The following is a 21,080-nucleotide window of genomic DNA, read 5'->3' as shown; positions in this document are numbered from 1 at the left end:
AGGATAACCACTTTATTTTAAGAATGTGAAATGTCAGAATAATAGTAGTGATTTTTTTTCAGCTTTTTTTTCTTTCATCACATTCCCAGTGGGTCAGAAGTTTACATACACTCAATTAGTATTTGGTAGCATTGCCTTTAAATTGTTTAACTTGGGTCAAATGTTTCGGGTAGCCTTCCACAAACTTCCCATAATAAGTCGGGTGAATTTTGGCCCATTCCTTCTGACAGAGCGGGTGTAACTGAGTCAGGTTTGTAGGCCTCCTTGCTTGCACACGCTTTTTCAGTTCTGTCCACAAATGTTCTATAGGATTGAGGTCAGGGCTTTGTGATGGCCACTCCAATACCTTGACTTTGTTCTCCTTAAGCCATTTTGACACAACTTTGGAAGTATGCTTGGGGTCATTGTCCATTTGGAAGACCCATCTACAGTTCTATTTTTGTTTCATCAGACCAGAAGACATTTCTCCAAAAAGTACGATCTTTGTCCCCATGTACAGTTGCAAACTGTAGTCTGGCTTTTTTTAATGGCGGTTTTGGATTATTGGCTTCTTCCTTGCTGAGCGGCCTTTCAGGTTATGTCGATATAGTACTCGTTTTACTGTGGATATAGATACTTTTGTACCCGTTTCCTCCAGCATCTGTAGTGCCATGCGGTCGGAGGCCAAGCAGTTGCCATACCAGGCAGTGATGCAACCCGTTAGGATGCTCTCAATGGTGCAGCTGTTGAACCTTTTGAGGATCTGAGGACCCATGCCAAATCTTTTCAGTCTCCTGAGAGGGAATAGGTTTTGTCGTGCCCTCTTCACGACTGTCTTGGTGTGCTTGGACCATGTTAGTTTGTTGGTGAAGTGGACACCAAGGAACTTGAAGCTCTCAACCTGCTATATATACACTGCTCAAAAAAATAAAGGGAACACTAAAATAACACATCCTAGATCTGAATTAATGAAATAATCTTATTAAAAAAAAATATATATATATATATATAAGGTCCCACAGTTGACAGTGCATGTCAGATCAAAAACCAAGCCATGAGGTCGAAGAAATTGTCCATAGAGCTCCGAGACAGAATTGTGTTGAGATACTAACATTGAAGGTCCCCGAGAACACAGTGGCCTCCATCATTCTTAAGTGGAAGAAGTTTGGAACCACCAAGACTCTTCCTAGAGCTGGTCGCCCGGCCAAACTAAGCAATCGGGGTAGAAGGGACTTGGTCAGGGAGGTGACCAAGAACCTGATGGTCACTCTGACAGAGCTCCAGAGTTCCTCTGTGGAGATGGGAGAACCTTCCAGAAGAACAACCATCTCTGCAGCACGCCACCAATCAGGCCTTTATGGTAGAGTGACCAGATGGAAACAACTCCTTAGTAAAAGGGACATGACAGCCCGTTTGGAGTTTGCCAAAAGCACCTAAAGGTCTCTCAGACCATGACAAACAAGATTCTCTGGTCGGATGAAACCAAGATTCAACTCTTTGGCCTGAATGCCAAGCGTCACGTTTGGAGCAAACCTGGCACCATCCCCTACGGTGAAGCATAATGGTGGCAGCATCATGCTGTGGGGATGTTTTTCAGCGGCAGGGACTGGGAGACTAGTCAGGATCGAGGGAAAGATGAACGGAGCAAAGTACAGAGAGATCCTTGATGAAAACCTGTTCCAGAGCACTCAGGACCTTAGATTGGGGCAAAGGTTCACCTTCCAACAGGACAACAACCCTAAGCACACAGCCAAGACAACGCAGCGGTGGCTTCGGGACAAGTTTCTGAATCTCCTTGAGTTGCCCAGCCAGAGCCCGGACATGAACCTGATCAAACATCTCTGGAGAGACATGAAAATAGCTGTGCAGAGACACTCCTCATCCAACCTGACAAAGCTTGAGAGGGTCTCCATGAGGAGGAGATGCACTGCAGTACTTAATGCAGCTGGTGGCCACACCAGATACTGACTGTTACTTTTGATTTTGACCCCCCCCCCCTTTGTTCAGGGACACATTATTCAATTTCTGTTAGTCACATGTCTGTGGAACTTGTTCAGTTTATGTCTCAGTTGTTGAATCTTATGTTCATACAAATATTTCCACATGCTAAGTTTGCTGAAAATAAACGCAGTTGACAGTGAGAGGACGTTTCTTTTTTTGCTGAGTTTATAGTTTATATATCTGTGCATGTGACAGTAAATGAGAAAGATGTACATCACTGTTCCACTTTCCTTACACCTCTCTGCCCCTTTCCCTTTTGTTTCCTCTCGGTCGTGTTCTCTTCTCTCACCAGGGACAGCAGCAGCAGAGCAAAGCTACATTAGTTGCCTTATTGTAAAAGATTAACAGCTGCGAGGCCCATTAAAAATCCTGGCCTGAATATAATGAGATAAATGTGATGGATTATGCCAGCAACAAAAACAGGCTTGTAATCAGAATTAAGTTTAAAGTTTAACTAATAGGAACACATTGTATATGATAAGGCCGTGCTGATATTCTACTCTTAGAAATTGACTTTTTCAGGCTTTGATGACATCAGCCAAAGATATTGATGGTGATGACACATTGGAATAACTTTCCAATCAACAGCTAGCTAGCTACATTCTTTTAATTCCTTAAACTTTTTCAATACTTTTCGTTTTTGCTGGCAGCCTAGAAAATGTTTCTGAAAAGTACCAAGTATACACACACACACACACACACACACACACACACACCACACACACACACACAGGCTAATCACGCTAAGAGTGTTAGAGAGGCTTAACACAATGATCCGCTCATTCAAACACTTCACTCCAGCAGCCCTGAGAAGTATTAATACCTAAGGTGTAGTAGCTACGCTGGTTAACACTGTCATACTAACGACGATGTGATGTGGGGAGGACTACATGCCAAGCCACTATGCCAGCGCCGATCAACTGCCAGCCTAGAGCCATGAAAACTGTTACATAAACAAGAAGAAATGTCCTATGGTGTGTGTCAGTAGTGCATTACTCAGGGTAATTTGACCCTGGTTACCATACCAACAGTTAAGTGTTGATAAACAGAAAAGAGGAACTCTGAGCTCCTTGCTATGGGGTGGGTAGGGCTGGCTGATGGTTGATGGAACCAGTACAGTGTTCAGGGCCTGTTGGCAGAGTGTGCTCTGTTCAGGCTGTGTTGTGTTGTTCTTCCATGGTGAGGCTGATGTGACATGACTGCCAGCAGAAGAGGAAGGGGAGGGCCACCCCTGGTGCCTGTGGTGGGGACTCACTAGGGAGGGTCGGTGGCACTGGCAGGCAGCTTAGAACAGAACAGGGTCATGTTGCGTAGTGAGAAAACATTTAGAATCAGAGTGAAACAGGACGGCACTACATAAGCTTTTCCAATAAGAATACAGATTTTCGTTTTGCGTTGCAAACACTGTGTTCTACTGAAGAAGACCCAGGCCTGCTGTTATACACAGACCCAAAAACACTGGGGCCTCCTAGGGCCAGCACCAGGCTAGAGGAGGTGGAGGAGGAAGAGGTGGAAAGGAAGAGAGGAGGAAGAAAGAAGAGCAAGAGGCGTAGGATGAAGAAGAGTGCTAAACACCACCCAGCCCAGCCTGCTTGCAGCCACAGCTAGAGAAGGACAGGACCTGATGTGTGCCGAGTCGACAGCTCTGTCATATCCAACTCACTCAAGCTCCCTCTGTGACATCCTCTGGCCCCAGACTGAGGGGAGAGAGCGGAGCAGAGCAAGCTGCCAAAGGGAATAACAGGACTTTGTCTTGTTCAACATGGACCACTAAGCGTTCGCCCCGTCCGTGGAGACCTTGAAAAAGCAGTCTGCCACATCATCACAAAATTCCCCAGTTGCAGCTGGCCTCCAGCAAGGTGCTTGAGTCACAACGGTCAGTGTAGCAGGAAGAGTAGAACACAACAGCAGCAGAGGTCAGACCCTCAGTTCCAGTATTGCTGTAGAAAGAGAAGAGCGTGTCCCAAAGTGCCATGCATAACTGATTGTTGTTTGTGTGACGAATCATTCAGTCAGTCTGGAGGGACACAGATCCCCATTGTCATGGTGGAGGGGGGGGGGGGGGGTTGAGTCATAGTTCATCTGACTGGAGGGGAGAGAGCCAGGCAGGTGGTAGTTAGAGGCACATCACAGGGCAGAGCCCAGAGGCTGCTAGCTGGAGCACAGGGCCTGCCATGTCATGCCCAACCCCACAAGGCAAAGCCATGCCCCAGTAGTACACAGCACAGGGCCTACAATGACACCCATCCACCCCAAAGCTACTGCTGGAGCTGGATTGAAAGGAGGCTTGACTAATACTGTACATCTGATCATGGCCCTACTACTGCACCTCCCTCCACCCAGCTCTGAGCTCTCCCCCTGGGCCTGGCTCACTGAGGCCCTGGCTAAAAGCTCCTGCCTGGACATGAACAAATCACCTGAACAACAGGCTGTGACTGACCTCAGGGCAATATACACACAAACGGAGACAGAGAGAGAAAGAGATGGCAACACTTCAATGCAGTATCACAGCTCACCAGAGATGACACTTCAAAAGAACAAGGGAAAGATGATTAATTATGGCTGCTACTGTTACTGTCGCAGTACCACCTTATCCCTCCCTCTCAACTTCCGACACCCAGAAAAAGACTTCAACAAAACAAAAGGTAATATACACATACAAACAAACCTAGAAAAGAATAGAAGAGGCCTAATCAAAGTTAGAATACGTCAACAAATCTTTTACTTTTTCCTATTCAATATTGACTGTAGTACAGTGAGTATTCTAGAGAGAGAGAGAGAGAGAGAGAGAGAGAGATCCGTTTCCTCGTCATGTTTGACATTGAGGGCTAGCGCGAGTAACTCAGAAACTAGCATGGCTGGCGCCTGACAATCATTGGCCCATTGAGGAGCAGAGTAATCCCTGAGACTGAGGAGAATGATAAACAGGACGCCGTGGCTCAGTCGCCACCCCCACCCTTCCCATCTTCAGATCCAGGGGCTAAACACGCACACACACACACTGCTGTGAAAGAACTGACTGATGCTTTTCCACTCAGCATAAAGTCACTTTGAATGCTGAAAAAGCTCATGGTTATTGTAACTGCATCCCCATTGAGTTGGTCTGAGTCCTCTCTCTGCTCCCCCTCTTGCCTGGTATCTGTAAGTACAGCAGCGGTGGTCCGATTGGAAAACCTACTAATCAGGACACATACTGAGGGTTGAGGGCTTAACATGCAGGCTGATACAGAAGTGTTAACCAGGTCAGTATTGCAAAAGATAATTTTGGTCTCAGTTACTTGTGTGTCTAACAAATGTATACTGAACAAAAATATAAACGCAACATGTAAAGTGTTGGTCCCATGTTTTATGAGCTGAAATAAAACATCCCAGAAATGTTCCATACACACAACAATCTTATTAATCTCAAATTTTGTGCACAAATTTCACCTTTGCCAAAATAATCCATCCACCTGACAGGTGTGGCATATCAAGAATCTGATTCAACAGATTACACAGGTGCACCTTGTTCTGGGGATATTAAAAGGCCACTAAAATTTGCAGTTTTGTCACAACACAATGCCACAGATGTCTCAAGTCTTGAGGGAGCATGTAATTGGCATGCTGACTGCAAGAATGTCCAACAGAGCTGTTGCCAGAGAATGTCATGTTAATTTCGCTACAATAAGCCGCCTCCAACGTCGTTTTAGAGAATTTAGCAGTATGTCCACCGGAATTACAACCGCAGACCACGTGTAACCATGCCAGCCCTGGTCCTCCACATCCGGCTTCTTCACCTGCGGGATCGTCTGAGATCAGCCACCTGGACAGCTGATGAAACTGTGGGTTTGCACAACCAAAGAATTTCTGCACAAACTGTCAGAAACCGGTTACGATGACTGCAGTTCGGCATCGTAACCGACTTCAGTATGCAAATGCTCACCTCTGATGGCCACTGACACATTGGAGAAGTGTGCGAGTCACGGACAAATCAACTGTATAGGACAGATGGCAGAAAGCATGTATGGTATCGTGTGGGCGAGCAGTTTCCTGATGTCAACGTTGTGAACAGAGTGGCCCATGGTGGCGGTGGGGTTATGGTATAGGCAGGCATAAACTACGGACAACAAACACAATTGCATTTTATTTATAGCAATTTGAATGCACAGAGATACCGTGACGAGATTCTGAGGATAATTGTTGTGCTATTCAACCGCCAGCATCACCTCATGTTTCAGGATGATAATGCATTGCCCCACGTCGCAAGGATCTGTCCACAATTTCTGGAGGCTGAATGTCATGCCATTGAGCATGTTTGTGATACTCTGGATCGACGTGTACAACAGCTTGTTCCAGTTCCCGCCAATATCCAGCAACTTCGCACAGCCATTGAAATGGAGTGGGAAAACATTCCACAGGCCACAATCAACAGCCTGATCAACTATGCGAAGGAGATGTGTCGCGCTGCATGAGGCAAATGGTGGTCGCACCAGATACTGACTGGTTTTCTGATCCTTGTTTTTAAAGTATCTGTGACCAACAGATGCATATCTGTATTCCCAGTCATGTGAAATCCATAGATTAGAGCCTAATGAATTTATTTAAATTGACTTGTTTCCTTATATGAATTGTAACTCAGTAAAATCTTTGAAATTGTTGAATGTTGCTTTTATATTTTGTTCAGTGTAGCTAGGAGTAAATACTGGTTTGCTCATAGAATACCAATGCATTCATCTCCTTTACTTACTGTATAGCCTACATTTTATGTACACAAATGTCACTCAGTCGTCCCTTATTGTGACCCCCCCTCATCCATCTGGTGTGGGTTAACTTGACTGTTGACTTTCTCTGTGATCCAGGGAGACGGCTTTATCTGCCCATGGCTATTTGTGAACATCACAGGCCTCCATTACCACTAATGGAAAAAGTGCATCAAGGGAACAGGCTACTCCTTCCTTACTATTGTGAATCCCTGGGGAAACAAATCTCTCTCTCGTACCAGTACCAGTCAAAAGTTTGGACACACCTACTCATTCAAGGGTTTTTCTTTATTTTTACCATTTCCCACTCTTTGCCTTGATGACAGCTTTGCACACTCTTGGCATTCTCTCAACCAGCTTCACCTGGGATGCTTTTCCAACAGTATTGAAGAGGTTCCCACATATGCTGAGCACTTGTTGGCTGCTTTTCCTTCACTCTGTTGTCCAACTCATCCCAAACCATCTCAATTGGATTTAGGTCAGGTGATTGTGGAGGCCAGGTCATCTAATGCAGCACTCCATCACTCTCCTTCTTGGTAAAATAGCTCTTACACAGCCAGGAGGTCATTGTCCTGTTGAAAAACAAATGATAGTGGTACTAAGCGCAAACCAGATGTGATGGCGTATCGCTGCAGAATGCTGTGGTAGCCATACTGGTTAAGTGTGCCTTGAATTCTAAACAAATCACAGACAGTGTCACCAGCAAAGCACCACCACACCTCCTCCTCCACGGTGGGAACCACACGTGCAGAGATCATCCGTTCACCTACTCTGCGTCTCACAAAGACACGGCGGTTGGAACCAAAAATCTCAAATTTGGACTCCAATTTCCACCAGTCTAATGTCCACTGCTTGTGTTTCTTGGCCCAGGCAAGTCTCTTCTTCTGATTGGTGTCCTTTAGTAGTGGTTTCTTTGCAGCAATTTCACCATGAAGGCCTGATTCACACAGTCTCCTCTGAACAGTTGATGTTGAGATGTGTCTGTTACTTGAACTCTGTGAAGCATTTATTTGGGCTGCAATTCCTGAGGCTGGTAACTCTAATGAACTTATCCTCTGCAGCAGAGGTAACTCTGGGTCTTCCTTTCCTGTGGCGGTCCTTATGACAGTCAGTTTGATGGTTTAGCGCTTGATGGTTTTTGCGACTGTACTTGAAGAAACTTTCAAAGTTCTTGACATTTTCCAGATTGACTGACCTTCATCTCTTAAAGTAATGGACTGTCGTTTCTCTTTGCTTATTTGAGCTGTTCTTGCCATAATATGGACTTGGTCTTTTACGAAATAGGGCTATCTTCTGTATACCAACCCTACCTTGTCACAACATAACTGATTGGCTCAAACGCTGTAAGGAAAGAAATTTCACAAATTAACAAGGCACACCTGTTAACCTCTATGGGCTAGGTGGGACGCTAGCGTGCCACCCGTGGTGCACTCCATCAACAGCAGGTGCATTTCAAGAGCGGCAAATTTGAATCCAAATAAATGTCAAAATTCAAATTTTTCAAACATACAACTATTTTACACCCTTTGAAAGATAAACATCTCCTTAATCTAACCACGTTTTACGATTTCAAAAAGGTTTTACGGCGAAAGCATAAATTTAGAGTATGTTAGGACAGTACATTTACAAGAGTTGTGTGTAATGTTTTGTCAATTCAAAGACAGGGTCACCAAAACCATAAAACCAGCTAAAATGATGCACTAACCTTTTACAATCTCCATCAGATGACACTCCTAGGACATTATGTTAGACAATGCATGCATTTTTAGTTCTATCAAGTTCATATTTATATCCAAAAACAGCGTTTTACTATGGCATTGATGTTGAGGAAATCGTTTCCCTCCAATAACCGGCAGTCAAGTCAGCGTCACAAATTAAATAATTAAAATTAGAAAACATTGGTAAAATATTATATTGTCATTTAAAGAATTATAGATTTACATCTCTTGAACGCAATCAACTTGCCAGATTTAAAAATAACCTTACTGGGAAATCACACTTTGCAATAATCTGAGCACTGCGCCCAGAAAAATACGCGTTGCGATACAGACTAGACGTCATGTTGGGGAGATCTAAAATCGAAAATACTATGTAAATAATCCATTACCTTTGATTCTCTTCATCAGATGTCACTTCCAGGTATCACAGGTCCATAACGAATGTAGTTTTGTTCAAAAAAGCTCATCATTTATGTCCAAAAATCTCCGTCTTGTTAGCACATGATCTAAGCCAGCCGGACTTCTCGTCATGAACGAGGGGAAAAAATATATTTACGTTCGTTCAAACATGTCAAACGTTGTATAGCATAAATCATTAGGGCCTTTTTTAACCAGAACATGAATAATATTCAAGGTGGACGAATGCATACTCTTTTATAACGTATTGGAACGAGGGTACCCAACATGAACTCGCGCGCCAGGTGTCTAATGGGCCATCATCGTTCCATGGCTCTTGTTCGGTCAGATCTCCCTCCAGAAGACTCAAAACACTTTGTAAAGGCTGGTGACATCTAGTGGAAGCAATAGGAAGTGCCAAAATATTCCTCAGCCCCTGTGTTTTTCAATGGGATAGGTTTAAAGGTAATACAACACATCAGGTATCCACTTCCTGTCAGAAAATGTCTCAGGGTTTTGCCTGCCAAATGAGTTCTGTTATACTCACAGACACCATTCAAACAGTTTTAGAAAATTTAGGGTGTTTTTTATCCATATGTAATAAGTATATGCATATTCTAGTTACTGGGTAGGAGTGGTAACCAGATTAAATCGGGTATGTTTTTTTATCCAGCCGTGTCAATACTGCCCCCTAGCCCTAACAGGTTAATTGAAATGCATTCCAGGTGACAACCTCATGAAGCTGGTTGAGGAGAATCCAAGAGTGTGCAAATCTGTCATCAAGGCAAAGGGTGGCTACTTTGAAGAATCTCAAATATAAAACATATTTTGATTTGTTTAACCTGTTAGGGCTAGGGGGCAGTATTTACATGGTCGGATAAAAAAACGTACCCGATTTAATCTGGTTATTACTACTGCCCAGAAACTAGAATATGCATATAATTATTGGCTTTGGATAGAAAGCACCCTAAAGTTTCTAAAACTGTTTGAATGGTGTCTGTGAGTATAACAGAACTCATATGGCAGGCAAAAACCTGAGAAGATTCTGTACAGGAAGTGCCCTCTGACCATTCCTTGGGCTTCTTGACTCTTTTTATTGAAAACTTGGGATCTTTGCTGTAACGTGACACTTCCTACGGCTCCCATAGGCTCTCAGAACCCGGGAAAAAGCTGAATGATGTCGAAGCAGCCCCTGGCTGAAAAACATTAGCGCCTTTGGTAAGTGGTCTATCAGAGGACAATGACACTGAGGCGCGTGCACGAGGCGACCCCATGTTTTTATTTTCTCTCTCTTTGTACTAAAACACAGATTCCCGGTCGGAATATTATCGCGTTTTTACGAGAAAAATGGCATAAAATTTGATTTTAAACAGCGGTTGACATGCTTCGAAGTACGCTAATGGAATATTTAGAATTTTTTTGTCACGAAACGTGATGCCGGGCTATCTACTTAGAATATTGCAAAATGTGCTTTCACCGAAAAGCTATTTTAAAATCGGACATAGCGAGTGCATAGAGGAGTTCTGTATCTATAATTCTTAAAATAATTGTTATGTTTTTTGTGAACGTTTATCGTGAGTAATTTAGTAAATTCAGGGGGGTATGCTAGTTCTGAACGTCACATGCTAATGTAAAAAGCTGGTTTTTGATATAAATATGAACTTGATTGAACAAAACATGCATGTATTGTATAACATAATGTCCTAAGATTGTCATCTGATGAAGATCATCAAAGGTTAGTGCTGCATTTAGCTGTGGTTTGGGTTTATGTGACATTATATGCTAGCTTGAAAAATGGGTGTTTGATTATTTCTCGCTGGGTACTCTGCTGACATAATCTAATGTTTTGCTTTCGTTGTAAAGCCTTTTTGAAATCGGACAGTGTGGTTAGATTAACGAGAGTCTTGTCTTTAAAATGGTATAAAATAGTCATATGTTTGAGAAATTGAAGTAATAGCATTTCTAAGGTATTTGAATAACGCACCACGGGATTCCACTGGCTGTTACGTAGGTGGGACGAAATCGTCCCACTGGCCCTACAGAGGTTAACACTTTTTTGGTTACACAATGATTCCATATGTGTTATTTCATAGTTTTGATGTCTTCACAATAGTTCTACAATGTAAAAACTTTTGACTGGTACTGTATATATAACCCAAGATTAGCTACTAGTCAGCACAGCATGCCAGTCTGAACATGCTTCTTTATGCAGCATGTCATTAATTCTTTCATTTTCTTTCCTCCATTTTGTGATGTGGAGAGATGAGAGGGCCCATAGCAACAGGGGAGAGAAAGGGTGAGAGAGAGAGAGGAGAGATGGTGAGAGAAAATGGGCTGCCATGGGTGTCTGTTAATTGAATGTGATTGCTCATTTTGTTTCAGCATTCTTCAGGCTCTTGATGAAACCAGCCACTCTCTTCCTGCACTCTGCAGCACTGTGCTGTTGTATGTTATGTTCAGTGATCCGATGTTAGTCTGCCACCTATTATAACTATTTTCTTAGCACAGGACTTCCAGTCCAGTGGAAACCAAGGTCCCCAGAGCTAAATTCAGGCCCTGTCTGAGTCTCATCACAATTGTCATAAGAAACCAACAGAAGCCAAACTCTTTTGGCCACAAACTAGGCTACTCGGACCCGTGTGAAATGTACCACCATGTTGGTTTGTTTGAGACCGACTACTAAGATACTCACTCACTGGGTATTGATTAGTAGGCCTACCAGTCAATGTTTCCATTGAATATGGTGGTCAGCTACAAAGCATGGTAAAGGGAAGTAGTGGGGCACAATGCCCCTGAAAGCAATAGCAGGCAGTTTCTAATGACTACTACTAGAATTAGTTCAGACTTCTACTCTATTCCACTTACTTCAAAGCAAACAAAAATAATCAGATTTTTTTACCCAGTTTGGGTTAACATATGCTCTGAGATTACATTCAACCCCCCAAAACTAATGGAAACCCACTTTCTTATATCTAGGAAAAAAACAAATGCTGCATGGCGGGTTCACTAAGCTCAGAGAGGATATCGTTTCACTACTGTGAACTGCAGATTTACAAATCAGATATCATAACCAATACCCTAGAGGGAGATTTCTGCTGCTGCCTTCAAAATATTGCCCTCTCTCGCATTAGGCTAAGTGCTTAGACAATAATGGCCAATGAGATTTCCAAATGCATCAACATCAAATTCCATTTAATCATTCACCATGCCCAGTCGCTCGCCCTCCCCTCTTCTACCCCCCTTGAAACGCAATTTATTACTGAGGAAAAAGGACAACTTTAACGAAAACCGCGATTGAGTGTGTAAGCAGTTAGCAGAGTCTTCTTTCCCCAGTCATTGCTTGCAGCTGGTGACTGATACACTTTGCAGAAATGAGGGCGGGTCAAGACCTTTGTTTCATTGCAAAGGGAAACGATATTGCTACAATGCTACGTTTGACTACTAAAGGATTATGAACAAATGTAGCTGGGCATCTCAGTGAATAAGCTTGTTTAAAACCCATGGGCCAAATTAATGAATCACAAGACTAAACCCCAACATTTTATGAGATCCAACAATTAAAAGGATCAAGTGAGCTAAGTAAGCGCTTCAGAAGATCTTAAGCAAGGTTAAGTCGATACAAACAAGAGGGGACCCTTACAAGGAACCACACCATAGATCTAATAAATTCATCCTCTCTTCTTCCTGGAATTCAGTGGTTTGTAATGCAATAACGGCAATCTTTCCCCTAGGATTTTTTAAGCAGCGGTGGGTTGATGGCTTTGGTCTTCCTGGGGCATACATTTATACATCTATTATTAGGGCTGGCTACACTTCCAGGATTACAAGCTAGCTACACCCACAATAACATCTGCTAAATATGTGTATGGGACCAATACAATTTGATTTGATTAGCTAGCTAGTTACCTTGGAGGTTTCTCGGCGGATCGGATGTTGTAACTTGTCACTGACCTTAAAAGCATGTCTCGGCAGAATAAAAAAATCTCTCTCTCGATATGTATATATTTGTATTTTTTTGTGTCTATTTTTTTTCAGTGGCGACTGATTTAACAGTGGCGGTGTGCCGCTGCTAAATAAATATAGGAGAAACATTGAACAGTAACCAAAACTCCAATGATGGTCCGTCATAAAGGTCATGCCAGTCTGTTAGGGCAGAGGACTTATCATATTATCATTGAACTGAACTCCCAAGAACTGTCAGCTAGTAGTGAAAAGGCAGCAGGAATAAATCCCACATTTTGTTAGCAGCGGCCACAAAAAGCTCAAGTGAATTCCAACCAAATAGCAAAACATACAGTACTTAGGGTTGCCTATGATCAAGAGAGAAATGGAAGGCACACCCACACACACTACTACAGCGTCATGCTCACACACTCAAATAGCAACAACCCAAATCAGAGATGAAGGAGAACTGATAAAACGTAACCTACCAGTACGTTCAATGTAGTCCACACACTTCTCAATGAACAAGGGGATTGGCCGGTCCGGGGTGACCAGGTTCTGCAGGGGAACACCAAAGTAGTTGCTGTCCCAGTTCCTCCGTGTGGGTGGGTACAAAGGCTTTGGGGGCTTGGATTTTGGCTGTGAATAACACAAAAACACAAAGTGAAAGAAAACATTACAGCATCGTTTTCAAGACAGAGAAAAAAGTAAATCCTTTGAATTTCAATTCTTCAAGAGTTGTCATCCCCCACAAGTGTAAAACATCTTGCAAGAAATAATATTTTGTTCTTTGTTTAATGTTCTGTTGCCTGATTATCAAAGGAAGCAAAATGTTCAAACAATGAGAGTATTCTTCATGGCAGTAATGCTACTGTACTGTCACCGATTCATGATTGTAATATGTGAAGTTTGGCTTTTAGCCAAAACATTTTCGTATGATAGATTGCCCTGTTATATGCAGACCAAATAATTTACAAAATGAAGAAGCTCTTTGAAATGTAATTGTGATGGTTTACCTACTGTATTTCTGTGAAAATATAAAGTTAGGGAGAATATAGTCTAACAGGCCAATCTCTCCCTTATGTCCCAAATGTCACCCTATTCCCTATATATTGCACTATTTTTGGCCAGAGTCCATAGGGCTCTAGTCAAAAGTAGTGCACTAAATTGGGAATAGGGTGCCATTTTGGACATAAACACTGTCCACTGATTCATGCCTCAGTGCACTTCCTCCAAGCCCTGGGAACCCTGCCTGCCTCCAAAAGACTTTAACATCTGGCCAACTGTATCCAGACCAGACTACAATACAGTGGGATGCCCAGATATTCTTCAACTGCATAAATCTCCTCTCACTCCTCAACTATGACAACAGAAGGGGCTATCCGCAATATGGCGGTCATATTTAACCGTGATTATGTTGTCACTGCTTGTGTTGTAGCTTGTCTTAACTGCTTAGGAATGGGAGTGCATGTTTGGCCAGGAATATGTGATGTTGCAATATTGAACAGAAATTGCAAGTCACGTTTGCTCTCAGTGTGATAGATAAAACATCGACTTGCTTCACTGCATGAGTGCAGACGATTCTGAATCTCTTTCATAGCAATCATGTGTAGTGCATGAGATCACTGGACTGTATAACCAGCTGTTAGACAATGTACAATTACATATAACATGTACAATAGCTTTGATTTCTCTTTACAGTATTAGGCCTATCTAAAACAACATTAAAACAATTATATAAGAAACAATTACACAGAACATGAAGAATCACAACACTTACCTTTTTAGGTTCCTTTGTCTTTGGCGTTTTCTTCTTTTTCTTCTTCATGTCATCCTGCTCTGGATCGGAGGTGATGGCAGGGTTGTCTATCCCTCCCTTCCAGGGGTCAGCAGGGGAGAGCAGGGGGTCCTCCTCACTGCCCCGATGGGCCCTGCCCTTCTTCTTCTTCTGCATGGCCGGCCCAGACTCATCGTCGCTGACGTCGGAGTGGACACGTCTGTGGTACATCTTGGTTTTGCTGAAGAGTATTTTTGAGCGGTGCTTATACTTGGAGGGCCTCCTGCTGGCCTGTGCCTTGCGGTCGAAGCCGTTCTCCTCATCCCCGTGCAAGACGTGAAGCCCCCCAAACGAGTTGCGCATTTTGACAATCCTGCTCTGGGTGTCCTCCGGGACAGCGTAGATGTCGTCGCTGAAGCCTTTTGATTTCAGGAGAGTGTCTATGGGGTCTGCGTAATTGTCGGACGCCTCAACGTCTTCACCGTGGGCCATGGGGCCGCGTTGTCGTCTGTTGCTCCTCATCCCAGCCTCGATGGTCTTCAGGAGATTGGGGTCCAGCTTCTTGACGTTGGACTTGGGTAGTATAGGCTTGGGCCTAACCGGGGGAGGCACTCTGTGGTTGCGCTCGTGGTCACTGAGAGGTGTGCTATGGACAGGGTACTCGTTTCCCTCCAGATCGATCCTGTACTTAGCACGTTCGCTAGGCGTTGGAAGAAGCTGCACGTCATCCCCGATGGGGCTGTAAGGTGGAGGAGCCTCGGTGTCATCCTCTGAGTCAGGGTAGTAATTGTAAGCAGGGGAATGACTGTGGGGAGACTGGGGGAAGACATCTTCGCTCGCACCCATACAGTCTCGAGAGCTGTCGTACATGAAGGCGCTCTCGATACTGCTCTTCTTCTCTAGCACCTCGTTGAAGAACGGTGTGAAGACTTCCGTCTGCCGATGGTACTGAGACAGAGAGTATAGAGCTGTGAATTTGGCGGTTATTTCCGTAGCGATGTGCTCCCCTTCAGTCATGAGCTCTTTGATTTCGTCGTTCTCAAAGAAGTCGGCTTGACTGTCTGTGATGGCCACCATTTGAACAGGGATGACGTCTTGGACCTCTGCCAGGAAAGCTCTGAGCATCGCCATGGAGGACTTGCGTTTAGCCGAGTAGACCAGGATGTATCCGTGGACAAGCTCGTCCTTCCTGATTCCGATGGAGGAGTGGTAGGAGAGGACTGTGACCTGTATTCTTCTGCGACTGTCGCCGATGATTTTGTTGAGGATCAGAGTGTTACTTTGGCCAGGTTGCCCTGCGCTGCAGGAATGTGAATCCAGGAAAGGTGAAAGGATGAGGTCCACGCTGAATGGATCCCCACACACGGCACACATAACGATCCTCAAGTCGGTCTCTGACATGTCTTTGATGGAAGGCAGAGGGCTCATCACATCAAAGTTGTGCTTTAGTCCTTCTAATACTCCTCTGAGAGCCTGTTTAATTTGTAACTCATTAAACTTCCGTGGAAAAGTATCAGAGGGTATGTCTACAAAGGTGCACTGTAGCTTATTTGCAAGCTGTTGGCCCTGATGCCTCAAGATAGGCATATTTTTGCAAACACTGTCTCTCTGGTTTGCTAGGATTAGAATGAATGGCAATGGCTGAGCGTATCTCTCCCTCCTGTTCTGTGCAATCTCTGCCCTGATTCGCCCTATGCAGTCGCCAATACAATTTAGCGACTCTATGGAGCTGAAGACACAGAAGATTCCGTGAGGTTTGAATGTCGACGCCCATGTATGGCTAAAGAGCAACGTTGAGTTGACATCAACAGGCAGAAGCTCCAGTTCATAGATCTTCCCATCCAGGGTGTACTCATCATCAGTGGACTGAGCTCGGATTTCATTTGCGAGTTCTTGTGCGAGACCCTCCCTTCCCAAGAGACACAGATTTACTTTATCAATGTTGGCACTGTTATAGTAGAGATTAGAGCGACTGTGGTCCAGCTGAACTAGCCTGTTAGCCAGTACCTGCTCGACATTCATGTCAACGCAGCTCTGTCCACTCAGACACGTCTCCTTTGTGGGGTGGTAGACGAACCCGATGTGCTTGAGGAGAAGCGACTCCCTGTCCGGGGCCAGTTTCTGCAGGGCTCTGTATCTGGGCTCCTCATTGAGCACAGTGTGGATCTCGCTCATTTTGTCACAGCTTGGGGTGGCGTTTAAATCAAGGTCATAAAACAGCTCGGCATGTTCAAAAAGCATTTCCTGAAATTCCTCTTTGGCCCTTTCAACTATTTCCTGCTGATGCTGGCTGTAAACATCCCTGCGATCAGATTCACTGATATACTTGTAGGCCTCGTCCTCCATGACAAAACACATGACCTCTTCCCAGGGTTGTCCAGGGCTGATGAAATGGACTCGATCCAACGTCTTCTTGAATCTATCCTTCATTTCTAACCGTCTTTTCTCTGAGAACAGATGCTGGACATGGTTCTGATAAATCTTTTCCCCTTCCGACGTTTTGAGGAGATCAAAGGGCACTCTTCTGTCATTGACTTTGTCAATTTGGTCCGTCTCATCCCACGGGATGTGCTCCAGCACCACAAACCAAAATTGAAACTCAGCCCTGCTCTTCAAGATGCTTTGAGCCTCCGACCAGCTCAGGTTCTCAAGTTCTTCCAAGTTGTTGAGCAAGTTATTGAGAATTTTTGGCAGGCTCAAGAAGTATTCTTCCCTTCTTTTCCTGATATGTTCCTGCTTCAGCTGTTCTATGTGCTTGTTGAGGGTGTTTCTAGCTTTTCGGGTGCCTTCCAGGTTGATGTATTCCTCATAGTCAGGGTGGTTTTTCAACGTGTTACTCACCATTTTCCAACTTGTGTGATAATCTCTGACGGTTTGTACAATCCGCTTTTCAAACTTGTCGGATACTGTGGCTACTAACTGTCTCTGAACTTTGTAGGCCTCCAAATAAGGAATGGTTTTGGGTTTGCCTCGTGTTTTGTCCATCTGCTGGGTTAACGCATTAAAACACAGGTCTACATTGATGCTAGATCGAGCCGACGTTTCTACCACAAGAAGGTTCTTTTTGCTTGCAGCGAATGCCTGAAGATCCCTTAGATACTGCTCCACGCACTCGTCACATTTCGTTGCAGCAATGACGATGGGCTTTTTCGATTTGACCATTTGAGAATAAAGGCTGTTGACAAATTTCATCTGATCCTCAAATTTCCTATTGCAGCCTTTGCTCACGTCTATACACAATATAAAACCGTCAACATTCAGTTTCCCATCGGCCATCTGCTTCTGATCAAAATCCTGCTCCAGGCCAAGCTGGTCGGTGCAAATGTACATCAGCTTTTCAGCAGACTGTATCTTGGAGGCTGCAGCCCTTTTAGTATAGGGCTGCAGATTTGTGCTGCGATGGGGCAAGAAAGTCTGATCATCAATGAACTCTGTTTGTTCAATGATTTGAATTTTACACTCGAGCCCATCATCACTTCGGTGTGGCACTTCACCCCAGTAGAGGAAGTGATCATTGTTCACCACGCGACCTCCAAAGTCAATTGTGCTCAACACAGAAGTGTGCTCAGTGTAGTAGCTGTCCGCGTTGGAGCGCACATATCTGTTGCATAGGCAGGACTTGCCCACGCCACAGTTGCCCTTCTCCTTCTCTGTCCCTGAGAGGCCAACAACACTGACAGCATATGTTAGGGGGCGTGCCTCCTTGTTCTTGGCCATTATATTCCCCCTGTCATTGCTTTGTCACTTTCAGGAAAGGTTTCCACCAGCACAGCTACCATTCCACTCCCATTGGTTAGATAGGGTAGTGTTGCACAATCATGGCTTTGTCCCTTTAGTGGTGAATCCCTGTTTCCTCCTAGATCCTTGGGAAGCTGGTTCTCCCCTATTATCACCTCCCTGAAAAACAAAGTGTATTATTGAAAAACACACACATAGGAACCCCAAAAAACTGATTTCATAGGCCTAATATGGTTTGCGTACGAAATGGCACCCTATTCCCTATAGTGCACAACTTTCGCACTATGACGGGAATAGGGTGACATTTGGTGTTGTTATTGCAGTGAGTCATTGTCAAGGTGCAAATGGTCCACAGGCCTAATGATAAAATCTGAACAGCAACAGTATGCTATTTCCCTCTCTAGAGACTGTCACATAAGCCAAACCTACAGAAATGACTATGTTAGTAGCAAATACAATTTTTTATAAAACCTGTACAGTCTGTCAGAGTAAAACAACAAATAAATCCCATGTTCAGTGTCAGTGACTCTTTTCATAGTGTATTTTTCCCCACAGAATATTGGTAATTCCATAAAAAAACGTATTTCTTCCACTTTGAGTGGAATAACCAGTGACCCACAAATAATTTAGAAATAAACTACTATTCATCATCATTCAATATGGATTACGTTTCAGTTTACTCCAAGCAATACTATTGTTGCAGGTTACTGGAAGACTATTGCACCTGCCACATCTACTGCATATTTTGACAACAATACTGGCTATTATTTGTTTCACTGTGTATGGTTGTAAGAATCATGCAACACACCCCATCATGACATGTTACATAGCAAACAGACAAGCAAATCAATCAGATTGACGTCCGACAGAATAATGTAGCTACACCGGTCCCACGCTTGTATTAGACAGGAATGTAGCTATTATTACATAGCTATTGCTGTTCTAGTTATTAGCGAGATATGTGAATATCAGTATCCAAGTGAGAAGGTAGACAATCGCAAACCATCACCACCTTCACTCTGTCGTTGTGTGACTTCCTTTCATTAATAGTTGGAGCTAGTACCTGACTACATTTCATTCAATGTCTGCTAACTACGTTCTGAACTGTGAGCCCTACTCAACCCCCGTCATTGATGATAATGACATACAACCAATAATTTCATCGCCGGGGAGGCACACGTTAAACTCACTAGAAGCAATCCACTACCACGAGATGTAGAGGTTATTTAAAAACAGAACGCTGTTCTAGACAATTTGCGAGTAACCCACACATGAACGATCATCTTGCAACAATCATAGGTTCATTAGCTAGACAGTAACGTTAGCTTGCAAGTTAATAATTGGCCTAGCTGACGCGCTTAATCTGCGCACTATTGGTACAATTAAAATAACCCATGCAATAAAAGGCTACGTCTGACTATGCCATTGTATTCAGAAACTATGACAATGACAACCCATCAATGATATTTGCAGGAAAGAATGACTAGCCAGCTCGCGGGCCTTGCCGCGACACCACGCAAATAAATGCTCGCTTCCAGTCAATCCTCTCTGGCTGAGGTTAGCCTGCTAACGTTAGCTAACTAGCTAGCAAGCTGTAGCTAACGCTGGCTAGCTAGCAAGATAGTGTTAGTCGAACAATACATTTCACTGAGTGCAAAATATAAACTACAAGGACCTTGCCGGAATATTTTGTTACCTCCCTTGGTCGTGAATATAACTATTTGGAATTTACTTGACACAGACAATGCTATCCAGAGTGTAGCTAATGAAGAAACTCGATGCAGTCCATTCCAAATTACATTCCCCTACCTAACATGGTCGCTCCCAGCTCCCGAGACCACGAAAAAAAGATAGCATTCCAAGTGTATTATTTTACTCCAGCAAATTCGTTTTCTCAACGGCTCGTGTCCTTTAAGTCACAGGGAGCGTTCGGCGTATACTCTTTCTATTCAAAATGTGATTGTTTTCATATATTTAGTGTTATTGGTGTTAGCTGCGTGTAATCCGAGACCTTGCTCCCTCCCCTCTCATCCCAGTCAGTAATGGCGACTGATACATAATGCTCTCACCATCGCTCTCAGTAACTTTTCCATTAGGGCTCAAAGCGGGGGCGCGACGCTCGTGCATGGTTGCTATGTAATTGTGTAAATGAAGAATGTCAATGTATTAACTAATGCCTGAATGTTTGGTGTGCCTATTTGTGTGATACTGATAACATACCGAGGACTGGGGATCATCCCCAGGAAATGGCACATTGTCAACAAGAATAAACATATTCATTGAGACTGTAGCATTTATACGTACATTTTTCAAATGGTGCATCAGCCTGGCCTGTCTGATTTTCTTACTTGAGAATAGAGAAGACTTTTTAAGGCTACGGACACATATTGGTGGTTATGTTGTATGTAGCGTGGAGCCAAACCATTTTATTACATGGTTATAACATGTTCATTCTTGGGATATGTACATACAAAATAGTCAATCTGAAGAATTTCATTAACATTCCATGTGAATTACAATAATATTCCATGAGGGTTTTATATGACAGACACATTTTTAGTGCACAGGATAGTGCGCAGCTCTCTGGAGCAATGCAATGTGAGGTTTTTAATACTAGATAGTATGCTGCTCACCCTAAGGCCTTTACTTTCAATGCTCCGCTAGTGGATTTTAAGCAGATTTGCCAAACCTTGTTTGCTAAGCTCTTGCTTTTATCTTGACTTAGAGGGGAGGGGGAATCCACTACAGCTTGTCTCTCACTCACCAATAGCCTATATTTCTATACACTGT

At 43.6% G+C, this 21,080-nt stretch overlaps 1 protein-coding gene across 1 annotated transcript in view; it reads right to left on the bottom strand.

Moving 5' to 3' along the window:
- Window positions 1-20,375, bottom strand: part of arhgap5 (Rho GTPase activating protein 5) — a 39,741-nt gene extending 19,366 nt beyond the window's left edge. The window contains exons 1-3 of the mRNA XM_014194348.3: window positions 20,100-20,375; window positions 14,556-18,449; window positions 13,264-13,414 (exon numbers count right to left, since the gene is read on the bottom strand). Coding sequence (XP_014049823.1) covers window positions 13,264-13,414; window positions 14,556-18,269 — 3,865 coding nt within the window. The 5' untranslated portion in view covers window positions 18,270-18,449; window positions 20,100-20,375. The remainder of the gene's footprint in view (window positions 1-13,263; window positions 13,415-14,555; window positions 18,450-20,099) is intronic.
- Between the last annotated feature and the right edge of the window lie 705 nt (window positions 20,376-21,080).

The sequence above is a fragment of the Salmo salar genome, chromosome 01 (genome assembly GCF_965601325.2).
Source record: "Salmo salar chromosome 01, fSalSal1, whole genome shotgun sequence".
NCBI lineage: Eukaryota > Metazoa > Chordata > Actinopteri > Salmoniformes > Salmonidae > Salmo > Salmo salar.
This window is presented reverse-complemented; position numbering and strand designations above follow the sequence as displayed.